At 51.0% G+C, this 21151-nt stretch overlaps 1 protein-coding gene across 6 annotated transcripts in view; it reads right to left on the minus strand.

The window, feature by feature from the left end:
• The window catches only part of RPS6KA2 (ribosomal protein S6 kinase A2), a 451529-nt gene that overhangs the window by 75693 nt on the left and 354685 nt on the right, over positions 1 to 21151 (minus strand). For all 6 annotated transcript variants that reach the window (XM_055391343.2, XM_055391339.2, XM_004044945.5 and 3 more), the window contains 5 exons: positions 19816 to 19922; positions 16192 to 16229; positions 13894 to 14036; positions 6068 to 6138; positions 4233 to 4321 (listed from right to left, as the gene is read on the minus strand). In XM_055391343.2, the coding sequence (XP_055247318.1) occupies positions 4233 to 4321; positions 6068 to 6138; positions 13894 to 14036; positions 16192 to 16229; positions 19816 to 19922 (448 nt within the window). The remainder of the gene's footprint in view (positions 1 to 4232; positions 4322 to 6067; positions 6139 to 13893; positions 14037 to 16191; positions 16230 to 19815; positions 19923 to 21151) is intronic.

The raw sequence follows: 21151 nt of genomic DNA on the forward strand, positions 1-21151 counted from the left end.
TAAGGATGAAAAGGCAGTGCACTGAGGATGGGAAACAGAAGCCACAGGAAGATCTGGGCTCCTGACAGCAGTAGTTCAGCTGCCAGTGTCTACAACTCATCCACCACCACGTGGTGTGTTAATAAGAGAATGAAACCGTGATTTGGAAAACTAAATTAATTGAACAAAAAAATTAAAATTATTTAAGGGTTCTATTCCTTGCAGCTAAAAGCAATTCCTATGGATACATCTGTTTTCATAAGTGAATTTCGTTAAGTTTCTTGTTTGACCTGCTTTGAAGTACTGTCATGAGAATTCAAGTCAGATAATGACTACCTTAGTGCAGTGCCAAGGCATCTTCTCATCCTCATCAACAGCACCGTGCCGGGAGAAACCTGAGGCTCGAAGAACGACCTGTTCTCCTGGTTCATTAGAAATCCGCCCAGGCAGGGGAACGTCGGAGCTGTCCACCCACCCTCTGCCACCACCCATGGGGCCTGCCTTCCAGGGCTGTGTGGGGGAGGCCGTGCTTACACCCAGCAGCATAGAGAATGAGGGGAGGAGAGCCACAGACACAATAAAGGTGCAACCTAGGGTCACGGAAAAGAACAGCTCTGGACCAGACACTGAAAAGGCTGATGAAATGAGACCAGGGGCTCTAGACATGGGCAAACTTCAGAGTTGAGAGATGAGTGGAAATGGCATGCAAAGATGCTTCTGTGCATTTTGTGGCAGTTTACAGCATTGCAAACCCGATTCTAAGGCAGGCGTGTCCTGAAGTGGGTTGAGATCTGCTGAGCCGGGCAGCAAGCCCCTGCCAGCGAGCCCCTGATCCCCTCCAGCTGGGAGGGCTACTTCCTCCCAGAAGGGTTACATCCACATTGCTCTTAGTGCTGACGGAGACTGCAATGAAAGGGACTCAATTTAATTCACAATCTGGAAGACTCAGATCAGAAACATGACCTTTGACATAGCATTTGGACAAACCAGGGCACCGCCATGCATTGGCTTAGCTGAGACACGCTTCTCGACTTGCGTCTGTCTCCAAACACGCCCTCAGAGTTAAGAAACACCACCTCCCCCACCTCCCCAGATGCACAGTGATAAACGGGGGTCTGTAAACAAAAGGCCAGACCACACCCAGATTTGGGAAAACTGCAGTGAAACGGCAACTTCGGGACACAGGGTGGGACACAAGCCCTTCCTGCCTTGCCCAGCCCAGGCTGTCCCTCTGTCCAAGGCTGCATCTCCCACCACTGGGGACCCCACCCTCAGGGGGTGAGGTCTTGCCCATGACAGGCCCTGTGTGGATAGGGACTCTGGGCACTAAGGGTGAGCGCTGAGCCCTTGTTGCGTTTCCTGAGCCCAGTCACTGTGTAACCGTGGGTGTGCACCAGGACCAGCGAGTGAAGGGCTAAGGTGCAGACAGCTTTAGGAGCCGCACATCTCTTGGAAATGTGGCTGTGACCCTGGCTAACGACGACCGTCACCACCGATGAAAAGGAGGAGTCCTGATGACTCTTGGTTGGAATCTCAGGTCCCATCTGGGACTTTGCTGAGGGGGTCCCAGTAACAACAACGTGGCAAAAATTCTGTTTGGTCGGTAGGTTCCTCTAAGCCATGAACCCTACACACAGCTGTGAGCACACACACACACACACACATGCACGCACACGCATGAACACACGCACACAGTGCCCCTGTGTGTGCTGCAGCACGGGCCCTCTGTCCTGACCAGGCGTCCTCCTCTCTGGTCCTGAGTGCTCTCCATCCTGGGCCTCCCATCTCATTATCACCCCCAGCTGGCATCTCAGTGACTTGGGGCTGCTCTGCTGGGGCCTTCAGCTTTGTCCACAGCACTGTTGGTGAATACCCCTCTAAGGAAGCTGCCTCTGTCTGGGTAACAGTTCCCCAGCCTCTCAGACCCTTGACTGGGGACAGCGCTATAAAATGTGTGCAGTGACCTGCTAGCTAGTTTTCATCGAATGCAATGGACACAGTCCTTTCCACAGACGCCAGCACGGGGCCCTGCCAGGTGGCGTTGGGGGCTGGGTCCATCGGTGTCTCCATGTGCCCTGGCATGGATGCACTGTGGTGTGGGTGGCACAGGCTCCACTGCGGGGCGAGTCTACACTCTCCAGCCATGCGGGCTGCAATTCAGTCTAGACCCTGGCCCTTCCATGTCAGTAACAGCAACGTGGAGATTCTCAACAGGGGGACTTTGCCAATGTCAGGAGACGTTTGATCATCACGGGGTGGGGGTGGGGATGCTGCTAAACAGCCTCAATGCATGGAGCAGCTCCCAAAACAAGAATTAACCGGCCCAAAATGCAGACGGTGCAGAGCCATGGCCGAGACACCGTCCTCCAGCCCCAGGCTGTGGTGTGGATGTTTCATAATTGATTCAATGATTTCCTTATTGATTGATGCTTACTTCATCTTCAGGTCTTTGTTAAACAGCAAGACCTTCGACAAACACTGTTTATTTGTACCCCTTTTACGCAGGTATGACTATTTCTGTTGGAGAGATTTCTGGCAGTAACACTTCTGGGCAAAAGGGTGCATACATTTAATATTTTGATGGTTTTACCAAGGTGCTGAAATGTTGCAGGGATTTACTCTCCTGACACACACTCACGTGCCCTGGGCTTTCTGGACTGGCCTGCAGTGACTGGCGGACAGTGACGGCAGAACACCCTGTGACATCACCCATGCCACGGGGAGCTCACCGTGTCACCTGCTCTGACGTCACCAGTGCCATGGGAGCTCACTGTGTCACCTGCTCTCCTGGTAGCCACGCTCGGCATGCAGAGGTGCTCGGTGACAAGGAGGAATTGCTTTACTGTGTTGTGTGGAAGAATGAAAACAGGCTGAGTGGACAAAGGCGCTGACAGTGGGTTATCACCAAAAGGTCTGTAGAGTGGAATAAAATATCTGCTTACACAGAGGAGAACTGCCTCGGAAATACAACTATGGGACATCTTTATATGAAGTAAAGAATTACTATGAAGATGAATCTGTAGGAAGGAAGAGTGGTTTACGTGATAAAAATCTGGATTAGAAGTTGGATGTAAATGTGTTTAATTAGGTGAATACAACTATGACAATTCATTACAAGATGAATCTCATGGGAATTACTACTCAGTACCTTAAATACATCAATGTTGATTTTTAAAAATCACCTTAACTCCTTTTTTCTAAGATCACAGTTATATGTCAATTATCTCATATTGTGAAATATGACTGTGGAGCAGGAAGGTACTTTTGATTAGCTTCACTTTCAATCACTGAAGGATTGCAAATTAATGCAAAAGTTCCCTGCAATGGAAGCTGATGTGGGGAAGAAGTTAAATGGGTCCTTCTTTCTTTGGGGTTAAGGCATGCAGAAAGGAAAATCTAGTATTTTTTCCGAAATGAAGTATTTCCTGATTTAACTTTTGCCTTCCCCTCTGATATGTCTTCTATCTATGAGGTTAGAGTTTAAAAAAAAAACAGAATTTAATGTGTTCGCTTTCTTGTTAAAATAACCTGAAACACCCTGCTCCCGCTGCTATCTGAACCGAAAACACCCTGCTCCAGTTGCTGTCTAAACCGGAAACACCCTGCTCCTGCTGCTGTCTGAACCGAAAACACCCTGCTCCAGTTGCTGTCTAAACCGGAAACACGCTGCTCCTGCTGCTGTCTGAACCGGAAACACCCTGCTCCCGTTGCTGTCTGAACCGGAAACACCCTGCTCCTGCTGCTGTCTGACTCTGAGACAACACGGCCGCGCCCACTCGCTAAGACCGGCCCAGCCCACGGAGTAATCCTCAGTACACTGTCACATACACAAAAAGAAAATCAATCAGTAGTTAAAGTAGATCCTGATTTTAATAGATGTGGAGGTTTCTCAATTTAGGGAGAATTAAATTAGAAGCAGCTTTTCAACGGTTCTGTCCTTAGCTTAGAGACTTTCAAAACTCAGGGAAGTCAGATTGGTAGAATACTACTACCATTTTGGGTAAAACCAGTGGCTTTTAGAAAACAGCTTATGGTGTTTTGGCAGCAACTATGTGTTTTAGAAGCTGTGAAGTGGCCTTTTTTCCTGGAGCTCAGATGGCACTGGTACTATTTCAACCTCCAGGTGAGGTCTGTTTTCAGTGACCTTGGTTGGCATTGGGCCGGAGCAGGAGGGTGGCCCTCCACATCCCCACTGTAGCTTGCGGGGCAGTGCCCTGCACGTTCCCGTGGTGGGGTGTCCCGGGGAATCTTACCCAGCCGGTTGCAGGGGTTCCGTTTGAAGAGAGCTCGCAGCAAACTCTGTGCCTCCCCACTGAGGAACTGCGGCATCCCCAGCTTGGCTCTGAAAAACAAGATCCTATTTTAGGATCTATTTTAGGAGAACAAGGACAAGCTATAAAGAGGGCCCCAGTCAGCATTCAGAGACCTCAATCGCAGTCACCCAGAGCAGCCCGTGCTCTACCACGTGGGTCTTAGGACCCTTTTATGCTTTAAAAGTTACTGAGGACACCAAAGAGCTTATGTTTATGTGGGTTACAGCTGTGATATTTACCACAGCAGAAAGTAAAGTGAGAAATTTGTATAATTTCCATTTCCTAATTCACTTTAATAAATTTTTATTAATAAACATTTAATAATAAAATCATTAAAAAACAATAACACTCCCATTAACATAAATAACATTGTTAATGGAAATTATCTATGTTTTCTCAAACATACATATAAAAAAGTCTTTAGTGGCATTGTTCTGCATTTTGGTGGGTCTCTTCCTGGCTCATAGGAGACAGCTGGACCCTGTGCTCAGTCTGTGGCGATGCTATGAAGAAAACCTGCGAGAGGAGGACCTGCAAACCCCGGGAGGGTCTCAGGGCCACCAGGGTCCTCAGAGCACACTGAGAACCCCGCACACAGAGCCTAGTGCTCCCCTCCAGAAATTCTCCATCCCTCCCAAGTGGAATGCCCTGAGGCCACACCCGTGACTTGCTGTCAGGGATTATTCCAGCTTTAGAAAAAGTAAGGAGCATGTCCTCCCTTAAAATTCAAACAACGAGAATCGCTGCAAAGGGCCTGACTTGCAGCTCTCAGTGTCTGCTGCAATTCAAGGTCCCTTGTTGGAGGAAAAGGCTGATTAAATAAAAAGACACTCCTTAGCTTTACAAAAGGGTCCTCACAATGGGGCTTCCTTCACTCCCCTCTCTCCTTCCATCTACATAAGGACCGAGCTTACAAAAGCTGAGCTGGTGGTGTTTTAGGTGATTCTCAATTTTATAAAAGTTATGTGTCCATTTGCAAGCAGAGTTGGCAAGAGCGGCTCATGAGGACAAACGGCTTTATGACTCCTCCACCGAGTGGCCTCACTTAAGAAGGAACTGATTAGGGGCTCCCAGCCTCTCTGTTTCCTGCCCTCCTGCTGTCTGTTCTGGGACAGTGATGGTCAGTGGTGTCTGCTCACATTTAGGATGCTATGGCAAGGTGGTATGGGGATCAGGCTTCTTCATACAGTCCAAGAGCAAAACCTTGGCTTAGTAAATGATTTTTCATGAGAATTAAGCAGAAAATGGTTTGTATCCAGTCACATGGTAAAACGATACCGAGTCCTGCCAAGGTCAACCAGGAGTGCTATATGAATGGGGTCAGCAGGTGGGGAGGGAAAGGAGACCCCGCTCCTGTGATCTCTCCGGACAAGGCCCTGGAGGCCTTGTGTCTTTTTCCGTCTATCCTTTACTTCTGGGAGGTCACCAATCATCACGCTTGAAAACCAACTACTACACATTCTAAGTGACTTACTGATGGAAAACTATCTATGGTAGAAGAGTTCATCAGAACCACTCAGCAGGATGAGACAAACCAGCAACTGCTCCCTTGACCCACTGTCATTAGAATGCCCAGCACCCTATTACCACTGCTACTGGTGGAAGAGCGCTACCATTTTGTGTAAAACCAGTGACTTTTAGAAAACAGCTTACAATACTTTGGCACTGTAAGCCTAGCAATGTAATTAAAACTTCCCAGTTCCAGGTTCAGAGGCAGCAGCTCTTGATATCAGAAGGTGCTCGCAGGTCTCTGGGGTGGCTCCCACACTACTCACTTGAGGATGAGAGCCATGGTCTCCTTCCTGTCCTTCCCCTGGAACGGCAGGGACCCCGTGAGCATCTCGAACTGCAGAGCAACACAGAGCACAGTGAGTTCATTCATCCAGATGGACCTGGCTTCACGACGGAGCACCCCAGCAGGGCAGCCTGCTACCGTGTCCATTTCCTCACGCAAAATCTCCAGCAGTCAATTGTAGCCACTGGCCTACGTGCTTGGGGTACAACAGTGACCAAAACTGCCTCGCAGAGCTTGCCATTTGGTGGGTGAGACGGGTAAATGACAGATGTCGTAGATAATCACACTCTGTGGCAGGCCAGCAGGCCCCGAGTACGACAGAGAAAAGAGGCAGAGCAGGGTCCTGTGGTCAGGCAGTTTGGACGAACACATCTTACACGCGGTTTAGGAACCTGTCCTGACCTGGCGGGTGTTGTGGAAGGGATGAGCTAGGAGGAGGAGGAGGAGAGCAGCTAGCTCGTGTTGAACACCCATGCATGCCTGGATGGTGGGGGCTAGAGTGCTTCCAGCATGAGATAGACCTGACCACAGCCATTAGCCTCTGACGAGGACAATATGGCACAGCAACCTCTCAGATACAGCTGCCGCACCCTACATCCTTATTTTGTTATTACTGGACACCTGCCAGGACGGAACTTGAGAAAAGGAGGGGACGGAGCACAGCCTTTTCTAAGCATGGGTTTCTTTCTTGCACCAACTCCCCCGGGCACATGCAGTGGTGATTACACACACTCTGGAAGCAGTGGCCCGGAATGGTCTCATCAGAGCAAGGTGCACAGCTGACCGCTTCTCACAAAAGAAACTAGGGCTACAGCAGGAACCAATCTTTTCATAAAATAAGACCCTGAATCTAAGTGGAATGTGCCCAAGGATCAATCCTACTCGGTGTCTTTCACGTCAGTTTAAATTACGGGGAAGCAGGTGTTTCCATGGTCTTATTGAATTCTCTCTCATCTTTATTTTTTACTGCGTGTGTCTCTGCCCTTTTAGAATTCATCCTCCAGCATTCATCCTTTGCAGTTTGAAAATCTCAGGAGATACACAAAGTAGAAAGACCAAAAAAATCACGCAGAATTCCATTACCCAAAGATATCCAAACTTAACATTTGTTAGTTCCTCCTAGTACTTTTTTCAAGCTGTTTTTTATTTTGTTTTAAAAACACAGATAAGGTTTTGTATACTAACTTTTCACAGAATAATATAAAACTTTCAATGGTTATGATGAAATGTTTGTAATATCACTTAACAAACATGGATATGACAAAATGTAATAGTGAGTGTATTTATTGCTGTACACTTAGGACATTTCCAATTTTCTGCTATTATAAGTACTACTGAAATGTGCACAGATGATTTCCTAAGATTTATTCTTATGATAGGCTGCTAGGAGTGAAATTATAATCTTAAAGAAATGAATGCATTTAAGGCTTTATTAATATTACCAGTCTGCTTTCTGAAAACAACATTATAAAAGAAATGGAAACTGTTCCACCAGTTCTGACATTTGAAGCCTGTTCTGTCACATTAAAATGTGCTGTCCATCCTGTGCACAGAGTGAGTGAGGGAGCTCAGAGCAGACAGGCTGCAGGCAATCAATCAATACAAAAGTAATAAAAAGCAAGCGGAAGGGGGTCCAGATGAGAACTGAAAAAGAGACAAGTGTAATTAAACGGGAAAGGCCAGAATGCTCTGACTGGCAGATGAGCTGTTCGTCTGGTAAAACAGGATGAAAGTTTATAAGCTGATCATACACATTGAAATATCTCTCAGAATGTAATGGTATTAGCAAAGGGAACTCCTTTCCTATTCTGCTCTTTCTTCTTTCTTTCTTGAGTCTATTAATAGCACTATGAAATCCCATTTCCAAGGACAACCCTTCTGGCTACGTGAAATGAGAAAGCTGTCATCCCATACACACCGTTTAATCCTTGTTACACAAATGGTGCCTGTCCAGATGCCCGGATATCATTTATTTTTTGCTGATGGACTGGTATCTTGCATACATTTGTTTGGTGATTTCTTTTTCTTTTTTTTTTTTTGAGATGGAGTCTCGCTGTTGCCCAGGCTGGAGTGCAATGGCACAGTCTCGGCTCACTGCAACCTCCGCCTCCTGGGTTCAAGCGATTCTCCTGTCTCCACCTCCCGAGTAGCTGGGACTACAGGCGTGAGCCACCATGCCTGGCTAATTTTTATATATATATATTTTTTTAGTAGAGACAGGGTTTCGCCATGTTGGCCAGGCTGGTCTTGAACTCCTGACCTCAAGTGATCCGCCCGCCTTGGCCTCCCACAATGCTTGGATTACAGGCGTGAGCCATTGCGCCTGGTCTGGTGATTTCTTTTTAGCTTTTGAAGATGATTCCCTTGTGATCAGGGTCCACTGCTTTGTGGTTCCCTCTCTTCCTCCCCTTCTTCCTCCATCCATATGGTAGGAGGCCCCCAACCATCTACTCAGCCAGAGAACACCCAGCAAAGCACCCATGAATATTCAATAACTGCTTCTTGGTGATGAAGGTGCTGCTGACGGTGGGGTGATGCTGAGGCGGAGGTGTGGACTTCGCAGCCTCCACCAGCCATGGGGTTCTGCTGCCTTTCCCATCCCCTTATCCACCCTTTTCTGTGGAGAAGGGAGATCATTTCAGTGTGATCGTCTGAATGGAGCTGCCCGGGAACTTTCCAGTGCTGAAGCATTACTGACTCAGGTTTTGCTGATGAGTTTCTTGGGACGTTATTTACAGTAAAGACTTTTGCTGTGTTGCTGAGCAGCACTGAGACTTGCCAAGGCTTCCAGGGTGAACTGAGAAAAGCCGAGGTTCATCTTCGGGTCCCACAGTCAAGTACACGCACCGGGGGAGGGGGGGCACTCCAAAGGATTCTTTCCCAATCGGCACGGAGACCAGGCTGCAGACAGGCACAGTGGGGCTCAAGGAGATGCAGCCAAAGCTCCACCGGGTGCAGGCCCGATGCTTCTGGGAAGGTAATTGGACAGACATAACGCAGTGCTTCTCAACTGGGGTCAACGTTGCCTGCCAGGGGACATTTCCGGCTGTCATGCCCGGGAGCCCTGGTGCTACAGGCATCCACTGAGGGAGGCACGGATGCTGCTAAACATCCTATGACACACAGGGCGCCCACAACAAGGAAGTGTCCAGTCCCGACCTCAACAGTGCTGGCTGAGAAGCCCTGTCTAAAGGGACAGCTAAGGAACCTGGAAAGAGTGGCGGCCCCGGCACAGGCAGGATGCGCCTCATGGAGGCCAGTGGTACTGGGGGCAGGGGAAGGAGGAGACTCTGGGGAGACCCTTGGTGACAGGAGCCTTGATTTCAAGTTTACTTGGCCGATCACCATTCTTAAAAGGGCACCAAAAGCAAGCTAACATTTTAATCTGAAAACAGGCGAGGACAAGCGCTGCCCTGAGATGGATGGCTTGAAGTGGTAGAGGGCCTGGCTTTGCAGGGTATGGAGGGGCTGGGTCTCGGAGAGCTGCGTTGATCCATGCCCATGTGTGGAGGTCCCTGCGTGCACAGACACATGCCCTCTAATCCGAGCTGCTCTCGCTCCGTGTGCTGCACCCCACTCCGAGTGCCAAGAATCTCAGTCTCAAAACAGCCTTGGAAGGTGCCGTTCCTCACAACTGTCTACAGATGAATGGTCCAGCGGCAAGCAGCAGAGCCTGAGCTCAGAACCATCCGTGTTTGCTATGGTGGCATAAGGACACATCACACGGCACCTGAGGCGGGATGTCCAGAACATTCCGTGCCCGTGGTTAAGAAACGGGAGAAGGATAAAGTGGTCTCACGAAACCAGAGTGCTCAAGAGATGCTTTAGATGTTTATAAAACAGCCCAAATATCCTTCTAGAAACTGGCTCCAGCCTGGCGTAGAGGAGTGCTGGAAATTCTACAAATGTCACCACGCAGCCGGCCACCAGGTTTGCACGTCCTTCTCCAGGTACCAGCTCCTAATTTCAGACACGGAATTTTATTCAGGGACACTGACTTCCCGCCCCTGGCACAGGCATCCTTCCTTCCAGGTCTGGGGAGGGCACTTGTGGATGCTGCTCCTCAGGAAGAGATCCCAGCACACATCCACCTCCAGGGGACGGACGGCCGCCCACACATGAGGACCACTCCCTCAGCATGCGGCCTTCAGGGTCTCAGCCTTCTTTTAAAACGAGGCCCCTCACGTGCACAACGGCTCTGCACCGATCCGCTTACAAGGCTTGGGTAAGATACGACTTCAAAGGTCACCCGAGGCCCATCTCTTAGCTGCACATGAGAATTCAGAAGTCACTTCTGATGCCACCCACGGACGTGTGGGAAGCGTGGGGCCTCCACAGTCAAGACCTTTGCCTGTGTGCAGCCAGTCACCACGTGGGCGGGTGGGACTAAATGAGAATGTGTTTCTGGGACTAGTATGTGATCTTGAGCCCGACACTTAGGCTCTTTCAGCTTTAGTTTTCATTTTTGTGCACAGAAAGAATACCGCCTTTCCTGCCCGGCTTGGAGATTGTTGGGTTGAGATCAAATGTGAAGACGGCCAGGCAGCCTTAGCTTGTGGTCACCACGGCAACAGCCAGCCCTGCCTCGGGCTCGAGAGTGACACAGCAGTTCTGGAGCCGGACCCCTTCCCCAGCTGTCACGAGACATTGAATGTGGGACGATCCCAGCAAACAAGTGGACAATTCAGTAAGAAATGTCCTGTGCCCAGGGAGGCACGTGGGAGCAGAGTGCCTGCTGTGTTGACGTGCCGGGCAGCGCTGGGCCAGGCCTCCTTCAGAAGCTCTCAATATCATCTTCTTCACACTCTAGGGACAGGGAGGGTGGGGACTCCAGGATGGGTGAAGGCTGCTGGGCACTGGGTCTGGGTGTGAGTGCCTCTCTGCTTCCACCCTGTTGTCTTCACTCCCTTATGGGTCCCTTGGAGGCCTGGCCGGGTGCAGGCACTTCTGTCTGTGCTGGGGCATCTTGGGTAAGGTGACTGGTGTTTAAGAAACTCCACGTGCCAGGAGACACTCACAGAGACAGACAACGACGATAAAAGATGGCAGACGTTAGAGCAGTGGCAAGCCAGGAGTGCTGAGAAGACACCGAAGCCAGAGCCACCAGCCAGAGCCACCAACCCTGCCAAGGTCAGCAAAGGCCACTGGGAGTGGTGCTTCTGTCTTAGGGCTGATGGTGGAAGGGGACTGGGGGGAGTTTGCTGGAGCAAGGCGAGCCCGACATGGTCTCACTTCCTCTTCTTCTGGCCCCTCGTCGTGTCTCCATCTTTGGATCATTCCTCTTCTGTCTCTTCTGTTCTCCTATTGTTTTTTCTTTCAGCTTCTCCATTCGTCTTTTCAGTTTGCAGTGATCAAGACCAGAAGAACTGGGCGTGGTGGCTCACGCCTGCAACCCTAGCACTACTGGAGGCCGAGGCTGGCAGACTGCCTGAGCTTGGGGGTTCAAGACCAACCTGGGCAACACGATGAAACCCTGTCTCTACTAAAATACAAAAAAAATTAGCTGGGTGTGGCGGGTGCCTGTAGTCCCAGCTACTTGGGAGGCTGAGGCAGGAGAATTGCTTGAACCCAGGAGGCGGAGGTTGCAGTGAGCTGAGATTGCACCACTGCACTCCAGCCTAGGTGACAGAACGAGACTCCATCTCAAAAAAACAAACAGAAAAAAACAAAAATAAAACAATAAAAAAAGAAAAAAAAATTAAATATATATTTTATATTATGAGATAGGTTTTATGATCTGTTGCCTTAATAGAAGAAAGAGAAGAATATCAAATCTGCCCTCCCCCTGTCCCCCCAGAAACCTCACAAAACTAAGTCCAGTTGGTTTTGACTTATATGTGGTGTTTTGGCTGCGCTTTTCTCCGCTAAGTTACTCCTCTCCACTCCAGCCTGGCCTCTCGTTCTTTTTATCGGTTCACCTGAGAGCCGGGTGGCAACATTTTATGACCTTGTTCATTACACAAAGGCTGGCCCGCAGTACTGCTGTATGGGCCACTTGTGAGCCCAGAGTTACAGGACAGGACCCAGAGACAGAAGGATGCCAGGAGCCCTTTCAGGGAGCCTGGATGTGCAGCGTGGCCAGCCCTGCTCTCTGGGGGAATTTGGGGTTCTCAGGAGGGGGTTTCAGAACTGGAATCTCTCCTGAAGCCACAGACTATAAGCTTGGACCCGTAGCCCAGCGTCGGCAAAGGCAACGTCAGACTTCCCTGCACCGGCAAAACCTGCGCCAGCGTGGGAGGTCTCCACAAGGCTATCCCCGCTGCCCTCACCCACCACTCACCAGCCAGGGTCACACAGGAAAGCCACACATGTGGAAGGGAGTGGACCTATCGAGGCAGAAATCACCTCCAAGACAGCAAAGCGAACCTGCCTCACCGACGTATCTAAAGAAAACCTCTTTCAGTGGAAGGAAAGCAGAGGTGGTCTCAGAGGTGACCGTGGGGGACTTAGCTCTGTGGTCTCCACATGGAGAGGACCTGCTCCTTAGCCAGTGCCACTGAAGGTCTGAATAATAGTAAAAAATAAATCAGCAGCATCATCCTCTTGGCTGAGCTCGTGGGCCCCTTGCTTTGCTGTAGGCATTCTCTGAAGTGTCATGCCTGTGCTCATGTGTTGAACTGCACGACTGTCTGTGTTGTGACTCACTTTACAGGCAGGAATGACCAGGGACGGAAGGGGCTTCCACAGGCAGGAGCAGCCACAAACGTGATGTGGGCATCTCTGACTGCGAACTGGCTTTCTGGGTTAGGCTGTGGACACCCATCTCCGGAGCTGGTCTAATGTGAGTCTGCCCCTCGGGGAGAGGTGAGCAGCCCGTGCGGGCACGTGGGACACAGCCAGGGTCTGTGAGCTCCTGGGGCCGAGGCCGGAGCCTGGAGAGTGCTGCAGTGACCCAAGTGGCAAAGGACCAGCGAGGCCCTGGGCACCAGCCGGGGGTTCCCCAGGCGACACCGCAGGACTCAGCCCTGGGGTTCCCTAGCAAGGGGACGAGGAGTGGGGTGTGCTGGGAGGAGAGGCGGTCTGAAGTCTGAAGGGAACTGGGTTTGGCAGGCACACAGTTCCGCCACACGCCAGCGGAGCAACCTTCATCCCATCTCCTAAAGTGCTCATGGCCTCAGTTTCCTCCTGTGTGTGATGCACAGGCCGGAGGGTGGGATACCCCTGAAATGCCACGACCCCATTGTCATCCATGTCAGATTCCAGAGCACTCACTGCACGCCTGCTCCACCCTGAGGTCACGAGCCCCCTGCCCAGCTGGGAGAGTGGGACTGGGGGAGGGAGGGAGGCTCCTGGGAAGATTGGGAAAGGAGCCCACACAGTTCCTACGGCGGAGAAGACCCAGTCCAAACTGGGTTCTGTTAAGCACTCTGCCTGCGAAAACGCGACAGAGACAATTCACCTTTCCAGACGCTGATGCAAAAATGCCTAACTCCGTGTACATCTCAGTTTGTAACTAAGCGCAAGGATTCTGTGTTTAAATAAGAAAAATACTTTAATTCGAAAATCATGGCATCTCTTGTAATCATCATGCTAAAGCCCGAAGAGCACAAAGCATAAAGAGGGTTCCACTCCTCCCACGTCTGCGTTTCTGCGTTCTCGTTTGTATCCCAGCTCCACTTTCTGATGGTGGGGATGTGGGATGGGGGGGAGGCTGCCAGGAAATGCTTGGCCTGGACACTTGCCAAGCGTCCCAAGCCCTCAGGCACTGCCTTCTTCCGCATTTCGGGACCTCTGAACCAACCTGGGGACAGGGGTCCACGTGGGGAACAGCCGCCATGGCACAGAAGAGGGTCGGGGCAGGCTCACCATGAGCACGCCGAAGGACCACCAGTCGGCACTCTGCGTGTGTCCTCGCCGGTTCACCACCTCGGGCGCCATGTACTCGATCGTCCCGCAGAAGGAGTACGCTCTCTTGTCGTGGTCAATGGCCTCCTTACTCAGGCCGAAATCTACATGCAAACACAGCACACACACTGCCTCAGTCTCTGGGTGTGTTCGGGGGTCCCCACACAGGCGGGCATCAGCGTCCTTCTGTGGGCTCTGCCCCCTCTCCAGGCGGGCGCAGCAGAGCCCTGCTCAGCAAAAGCGGGACCACGTGAGTGCTTCCCGAAGCCCGTCAGTGCCCGAAGCCCGCCAGTGCCTGAAGCCGAAATCCTCAAAGCATGAGGAGTTCCTTATGAGTGTACACACCCAGGAGCGCCTTGGAACACCACCCAGACAGCAGATTGTCAGTCAGTGATGGGAACTCCCCCAGACCCTTTTCCACAGGCACCTGGAGGTGGGGTGTTGCAGGGCAGAGGGACCTGGGGTGGAGGGCAGGTGTGTGGCTGACAGCTACTGGGAAAGGGGCTCTGGCTGCCGGGAAGCCAAGGGGAAGGCAGAGTGTGGCGAACCTGCCCTGCCCCGACAACACGAGGGTGTGGAGAGCACAGACAGGCGGAGGAGGCCTGGGGAGCGGAGGCCGAGCTATGATGAAAGAACAGGGATCTCCAGGTGCCACAGAGCAAGGAGGCGCTTCTGAAGGAAGTGGCCCCGGGGCTGGAAAGTACAAGAGTGCATTGGCTCAGGGCCCGCAAGTCTTGGGGATGACAGAGCGTGGCTAAATAGAGCCAAGGCAGGCCCAGCCAGTGGGTAGAGCAGCAGTGCCCAGGGAGGCCATGTCCTTGCCCCTGAGCCTGGGAATGGGCCACCTTATGTGGCAGAAGGGACTGATATGGTTTAGCTGAGTCCCCATCCAAATCTCACCTTGAATTGTAAGAATCCCCACGTGTCGTGGGAGGGACAGAGTGGGAGGTAACTGAATCACGGGGGTGGGTTTTTCCGGTGCTATTCTCGTGATGGTGAATAAGTCTCATGAGATCTGATGGTTTTATACAGGGCAGTTCTCCTGCACATGCTCTCTTTGCCTGCTGCCATATAAGACGTGCTTTTTCTCCTCCTTCCCCTTCTGCCATGATTGTGAGGCCTCCCCAGCCAGGTGGAACTGTGAGTCCATTAAACCTCTTTCCTTTATAAATTACCCAGCCTTGGGTATGTCTTTATTAGCAGTGTGAAAATAGACTAATATGGGGACTTTGAGAACAGACTAATACAGGGACTTTCAGAACAGACTAATACAGGGACTTTCAGAACAGACTAATACAGGGACTTTGCAGATGCCATTGAGGATCTGGAGATAGGGGATGACCCTGGATTTCTGGGTGTGCCCAACACCATTGCAAGGGTCTTTAGGTTAGGAAGGGAGGCAAGATGCAGTCAGAGAGCTTGGAAGATGCTGCCTGCTGGCTTCCACCATGGGGGACGCAGCCCAGCCAAGGACTGCGGGCAGCTTCTACTAGCTGGAAGAAGCTAAGCAAGGGAGTCTCCTCTAGAGGCCCCCAAAAGGCAGGCAGCCCTGCTGACACCTTGATTTCATTCCTGGGAGATTATTTCAGACTTGAGGCCTCCTGACCTGTCAGGTGATAAGTTTGTGTGGTTTAAAGCCCCGATGTTCCTGGCATTTTGTTGCAGATGCTATAGGGAACTAATACAAATGGGGTGTCCTGAGACTAGAGGAGCTGTTGCCAGTTTGACTGAATTTGCTGGTGGCTGCCAGGGCTTAGATGGAAACAGAGAGGGAAGTCAGGTTGCCACCACCACGGTCCAGGGAGTGAGAAGGAGGCAGGGACAGCATCAGTGAGGACAGCAGTGCAGGCCGCACTCCAGCGAGACTCCAGATGTCTGCCCTCAGGTTGGCACTGGGCATCTGCAAGGCCCACATTGCAGGCTACACTCCAGCAAGACTCCAGATGTCTGCACTAAGGTCAGCACTGGGCACTGGGACTCCTGAACTAAACACCCAGTGACGCTGAAGGAGCCCAGCAAACAGAGCATGGCAGGGGAGAGGGAAAAGAAGGGGCCACCGGGAAGCTGCGTGGGTCTGGACGTTATGAAGACATACAATGCCATAACCAGTCTGTAGCTATAGAAAATTCTGCCAAGTCAGAGTCAGGATCTGGCAAAGGGAAGGGTGGTCTAAATAAGAGGGCTTGGGCTTTGAGGTGGTCCCCAAAGTTACCAGGGCTGAGATGAAGCCATGGAGGGGGCCTGCCGTCTTTTACAAACCTGTGATCTTAATATGTCCCTCTTCATCCAGGAGGATGCTAAAAGAAAGGGAGAGAAAACAGATGCTTTAGAAAGAGACCCAGCCTGCCGACGGGCACGCAGAGCTCAGAGGAGAGCTGCGGGGCAGCTGGGGGCGGACGTTTTCAGGGAGCCCTGATGGAGCTGGCCCAGGAGATCCCCACGGCTTGTGCGGTGGGCTTTCCCATCTGCCTCGCTTCTCCACAGCTCCCAGCTCGAGAAAGCATTTGGTGCCACACCTCCTGGAAAAAGGGATGTGTGTTCGTGCAGCTGGAGGACTGCCGGCTTTAGATATTCGTGGGTCCCCAGGGAAGGTCTAGGAGCCCTCCAGACTGCTGTGCGCAAAGCATAGGTGGAGAGCGTCCTGGGACTGCTGTGGCCTGTGGAGACCCAGAGCCTCGCAGATGGAATGTTTCTGCACTCAGGATGCCCTTGATGTCCAAAGACCCCCTTCTTCTCCCATGTATCCTCCCCTGAGCCCTGCCCTGGCTCTCGAGACCCACCCAGGTGAGGCCTGCACAAGCGGGGGCCAAGGCATCGAGGAGCTTCGGGCTTCAGCAGGTACATCTTGTGATGAGACCTGCTCCTGGCTCAGCACCCCTGTGGGCCACTGGGTCCCTGTCTTGTTCTCCGCCAAGCCCTTGTCACGCCATATGCCAGACGTGACAGTTGCCTTTGCTCCTCCCAGGTATCCTGCCGTGGGGTGAACCCTGCACAGAGAATGGAGGCAGGGTCCGTAAAGGGCTGGGTGCAGGCATAAATCCCTTCTTCCCTGAACATCAGGCTGGAGTCTGGGCTGTGATACCTTGACACACTTGTGGCCCTAAACTTCCCCCATTTATTTATTTGGCTGTAATTAAATCCTGTTCTTCCAGATGCTGGGAGGTACCAGCCTAGCCCTAAAGAGACCAGGAAGTGGGCTGGAAAGAAACAAAGGCAAGGCTTGGAGGATTAATCTGTGATACCTTTATAGAAACCTGTGAAAGGAAGGAAAGCCTGACTTGCTACAGCACAGAGGAGCCCGGAGGACATTATGCTCGATTAAATAAGCCCGTCCCCAAACGACAGGTATTATATGATTTTACAAATATAAAATGTATGGTCCCTAGAGGGGCCAGAGTCATAGAGATGGAAAGTAGATGGCGGGTGCCGGGGGCTGGGGAGCTACTGTGCAGGGGGACAGAGCTTTAGTTCTGCAAGATGAAACAGTTCTGGAGATGGACGGTGGGGATGGGGGCCCAGCAATGGAAACGTGCTTAATGCCACTGAACTGGACACTTAAACGTGGTGAAAACTGTAAAAGTCATGTGTATTTTTCTACAATTAAAAAAAATCTGCCACGTAGTTAAAAAAAATACCTACTATTTTCTGGAAATGGGAAGGAAAAGTTACAGCATATAACTAAGATGACAATTTGTAATGAACAAGGCAAATGTTTTCATCTTTGCCTTTTGGGCATATTCAATCTTTGCCCAGAATTAAGCACCTTTCAAGATTAATTCTCTAATAATTCTAGTAGAACAACACAACCTTTTCCTTCAAGCTTGCAATTAAATAAGGCTATTTTTAGCTGTAAGGATCACGCTGACCTTCAGGAGCAATGAGAACCGGCACTCCCGGCCTGAGTGGATGCACGCGGTGTGCGTCTAACACACAGGCGTCAACAGCCAGGGCCACAGAAGGAGGAGGAGTGGCAACGTCCACACGGACTCACAACACGGCACTCCGACTTGGAGGGTAAGTAACACGAGGTTAACTTCTGGGATGACCTTGGCAACGACCCAAGGTGACAGGCCAGGCTCTGCAATCACCTCCCAATTAGGGAGGGGCGAAAGGGGACTCCCAGGGCTCAGAGCACCACGGGGTTCTAGGTCAGACCCACTTTGAAATGGAAATCTGGCCTTGTGCTGCTACTCTTGTGGGGAGACAGCAGCTGCAGAGGCTGCTCTCTTCATGGGATTACTCTGGATAAAGTCTTTTTTGATTCTACGTTGAGCATCCCTTATCTGAAATGCCTGAAACCAGAAGTGTTTAGGATTTGGGGATTTGGGAATATTTACTTATATATAATGAGATATCTTGGAGATGGGCCACAAGTCTGAACACAAAATTCATTTATGTTTCATATATACCTTCTACACATCACCTGGAGCTAATTTATAGAATATTTTAAATAATTTTGTGTATGAAACCACGTTTGTGTTAAGTGCTTACGTGTGGAATTTTCCACTGGGGGGTGTCACATTGGGGCTCAAAAAGTTTTGGATTTTGGAGCATTTCCGATTCGGATGAGGGATGCTCCAGCTGTATTTACACATGTATTCAACTCACATGTGTGCCTGTGGCGTTCCACGGACTGGTGGTGAAGTCAGATCATCAAGCACATGGGCAAATACATTTTGCATCCTGCAGTGGATATGGGATGTGACCTGGTTTCTGGGTAAACCCAGCTGTTTCCCATAAATGACAGCTGCATCTAACAACACCAGCTTCGGAGCAGGGCTTGTCTTTTCTCAGTTCCATGCAGGTGACAGGGCAGGAATGTGGAGTAGCAACTGGGATGCGTTTGCAGACCCCAGGGCCCCCTTGGTCTTAGCTCACAGGCACGGGGCTGTCTGGTGGTACCCAAGGCCGGTCGGTCCCACCAGGCCACAGGTGATGCCTCATCTAGGGGCGGCTATGGGCCCTGGTCTGGGTGGGTGGCATTAATCGGCCCCTCAGGGCAGGGAAGAGTGAGTGAGATAATCATCTACTTCACCTCAGGGATACTGCTGAGGTCAACTCAACCTAAAATACCATTCTCCAAATCTCTTCTTTTCTAAGTGGATCACTCCTAGTTATGTGTCAGGTCTACAAAGAAAATGTAAAAACAACAACAAAATGAAAATGGGAACACTATTATTTTGGAGGGACTTTACTGTTCAAAAATCTAGAATAGATCAGCAAAATATCCTAGAAATAATAGCCTCACAGGTCACCACTGCCAAGGATATACAAATCTCAGTGGACTCTGGGTCTGAGAATTCTGGGGCCATTGTCTTTTAGGTAAGTTCTTGGGAGAGCTGTTCTGACTGGGGACCTAGAGGTGGGGCTGACAAGTAACTGAGTAGAGGTTCATTGACCACATTCCTGGGACTTGCCGAAGTAGATGAAAGGGCTTCCTGAATCTGGAGGACAGTAGGGAAGAGATGAGAGAGGAGGAGAAACTGTCCTGGAGGCAGCCATGTTTGAGATGGTCCCCAGTGGCCAGATGAGCCTCACCCAGGAGAGAGGGCAGGAATGTGGGTCAGGGTCGTGGGCATGCACCTCCCCAGCTCCGGCTTCCCGTGCATCACAGACATACACCTAAGCCTGGCCTCCCTCAGGCGTTATGAGTGTCAGGTGAGAATGGGCCTGGGCGTTTCCTATGCAAATCAGCAAGGCCACACCTGCATCTGGGCACCTGATGCCTGAGCCGGTCCTGCCGGCACAAGAGTCTCCCCAGCCTGCTCTCCCATATGTCCTCATTTAGGAAATAAATATCTAGCAGTGGCTACCAACATGGGCCAGCAAAATACACGGAGCCGATGGGCGTGGGGAAGTCAGCCCTAATTTTTTCTCACTTACTTCTCAGGCTTCAGATCTCTGTAGATGATCCCCAGGCTGTGGAGATGGTCTAAAGCCAAGGCCAGCTCAGCCAGGTAGAACTTGACATCCTCCTCCGTGAACATGACCTAGTAAGAAAAAAACAAAAACAGAAACAGAAACAAAACGTTTAACTTGTTTTACGGCTGGTGTGTTTTAAAGAACTCTGCCAGAGAGACTGAGAGTCCACACTGGGGTCAGTTTGCTCTGCGGAATGCTATGGCCCCCCAGAGTGGTTTTCTGACTCTTCTCATGGAAAAGTGAGTTCCCTCTGCAGTTCTAAGATCAGTGGATGGAGACGAGGGCTTCCTGCACAGGTGACTCATGCCGCCTTGAGAGTGGGGTGCTGAGATTCAGCCTCTCCTCTCTGTGTCCTTCTCACCCCTGCAAATCATTTGGCCCTGGAGTAGGTTTCTGGGTTTACATTCTAACATGAGCGCTGCTGATGTGAATGCATAACAAATTTAATACAAGTAAGACGCTGTGAGGGCTTGATGAGGTGACTGAAAATGGGGCTCAAATATCATTCTTTCCCCATGGATTATCTATCTCCACTCCTTGGGTTGATGCAAACTAGTAGCCTACGTAACCTGCTGTCAACCCAAAGTGGGATTCGTTCTACCAAAGATCACCCACAGGTGGTACAGAGTTGGCTATGGGTGCCCCAAGCCGAGGGGGCAGGATGGGGAGGGGTTTCCAGGTGTTGGGGTGGGCAGCCACATTCCGGGATCCCACGTAGCTGGGACAGCTCAGGGCTGGGAGGTGACCAGGCAGGGATGGCCTAAGTGTCCATGTCCTGGGGGCTCACTCAGGCCAGCCGAAACATGCATGAGGCCTCGGAGCCCAACAGACTCCAAAGCCATCGTCCCATGATGACTCATCCCCACCCCCGACTTGTTAGAATCAGCACATAGATATTGTAGACCCCCTTAAGAGGAAGCAAAATCATGACCACAAGCCATTTTCTATATTCGTCAGGAGAAATCAACATTACGGAGACTACAAGTCCACATGATTACTGAATTCTCTCCGGTAAGCAGACGTGAAAAGTCAGCACGCAGCCAAAAGGCTGCCCGGCAAACACAAAATTAGGAGAAGGGCAGCCAGGGGACCTGAACGGTGAGTGGCGTCAGGCCGACAGCCGGGCACCCACTTCACACAGGGGGTTCTTCCACAGGGCTGGACACGCAGGCTCTGCATCCTGACAGTGACCGGTGGGTGCCAGCCACCCACCGGCCCCCCGAGTCCCCGTCCTCCAATCCATGCTTGGCCAGCGCCTTTCCCGGATGTATGTTTCTTTTCTAGATTGGTTAATGTG

This window comes from Gorilla gorilla, chromosome 5, assembly GCF_029281585.2.
Source record: "Gorilla gorilla gorilla isolate KB3781 chromosome 5, NHGRI_mGorGor1-v2.1_pri, whole genome shotgun sequence".
NCBI lineage: Eukaryota > Metazoa > Chordata > Mammalia > Primates > Hominidae > Gorilla > Gorilla gorilla.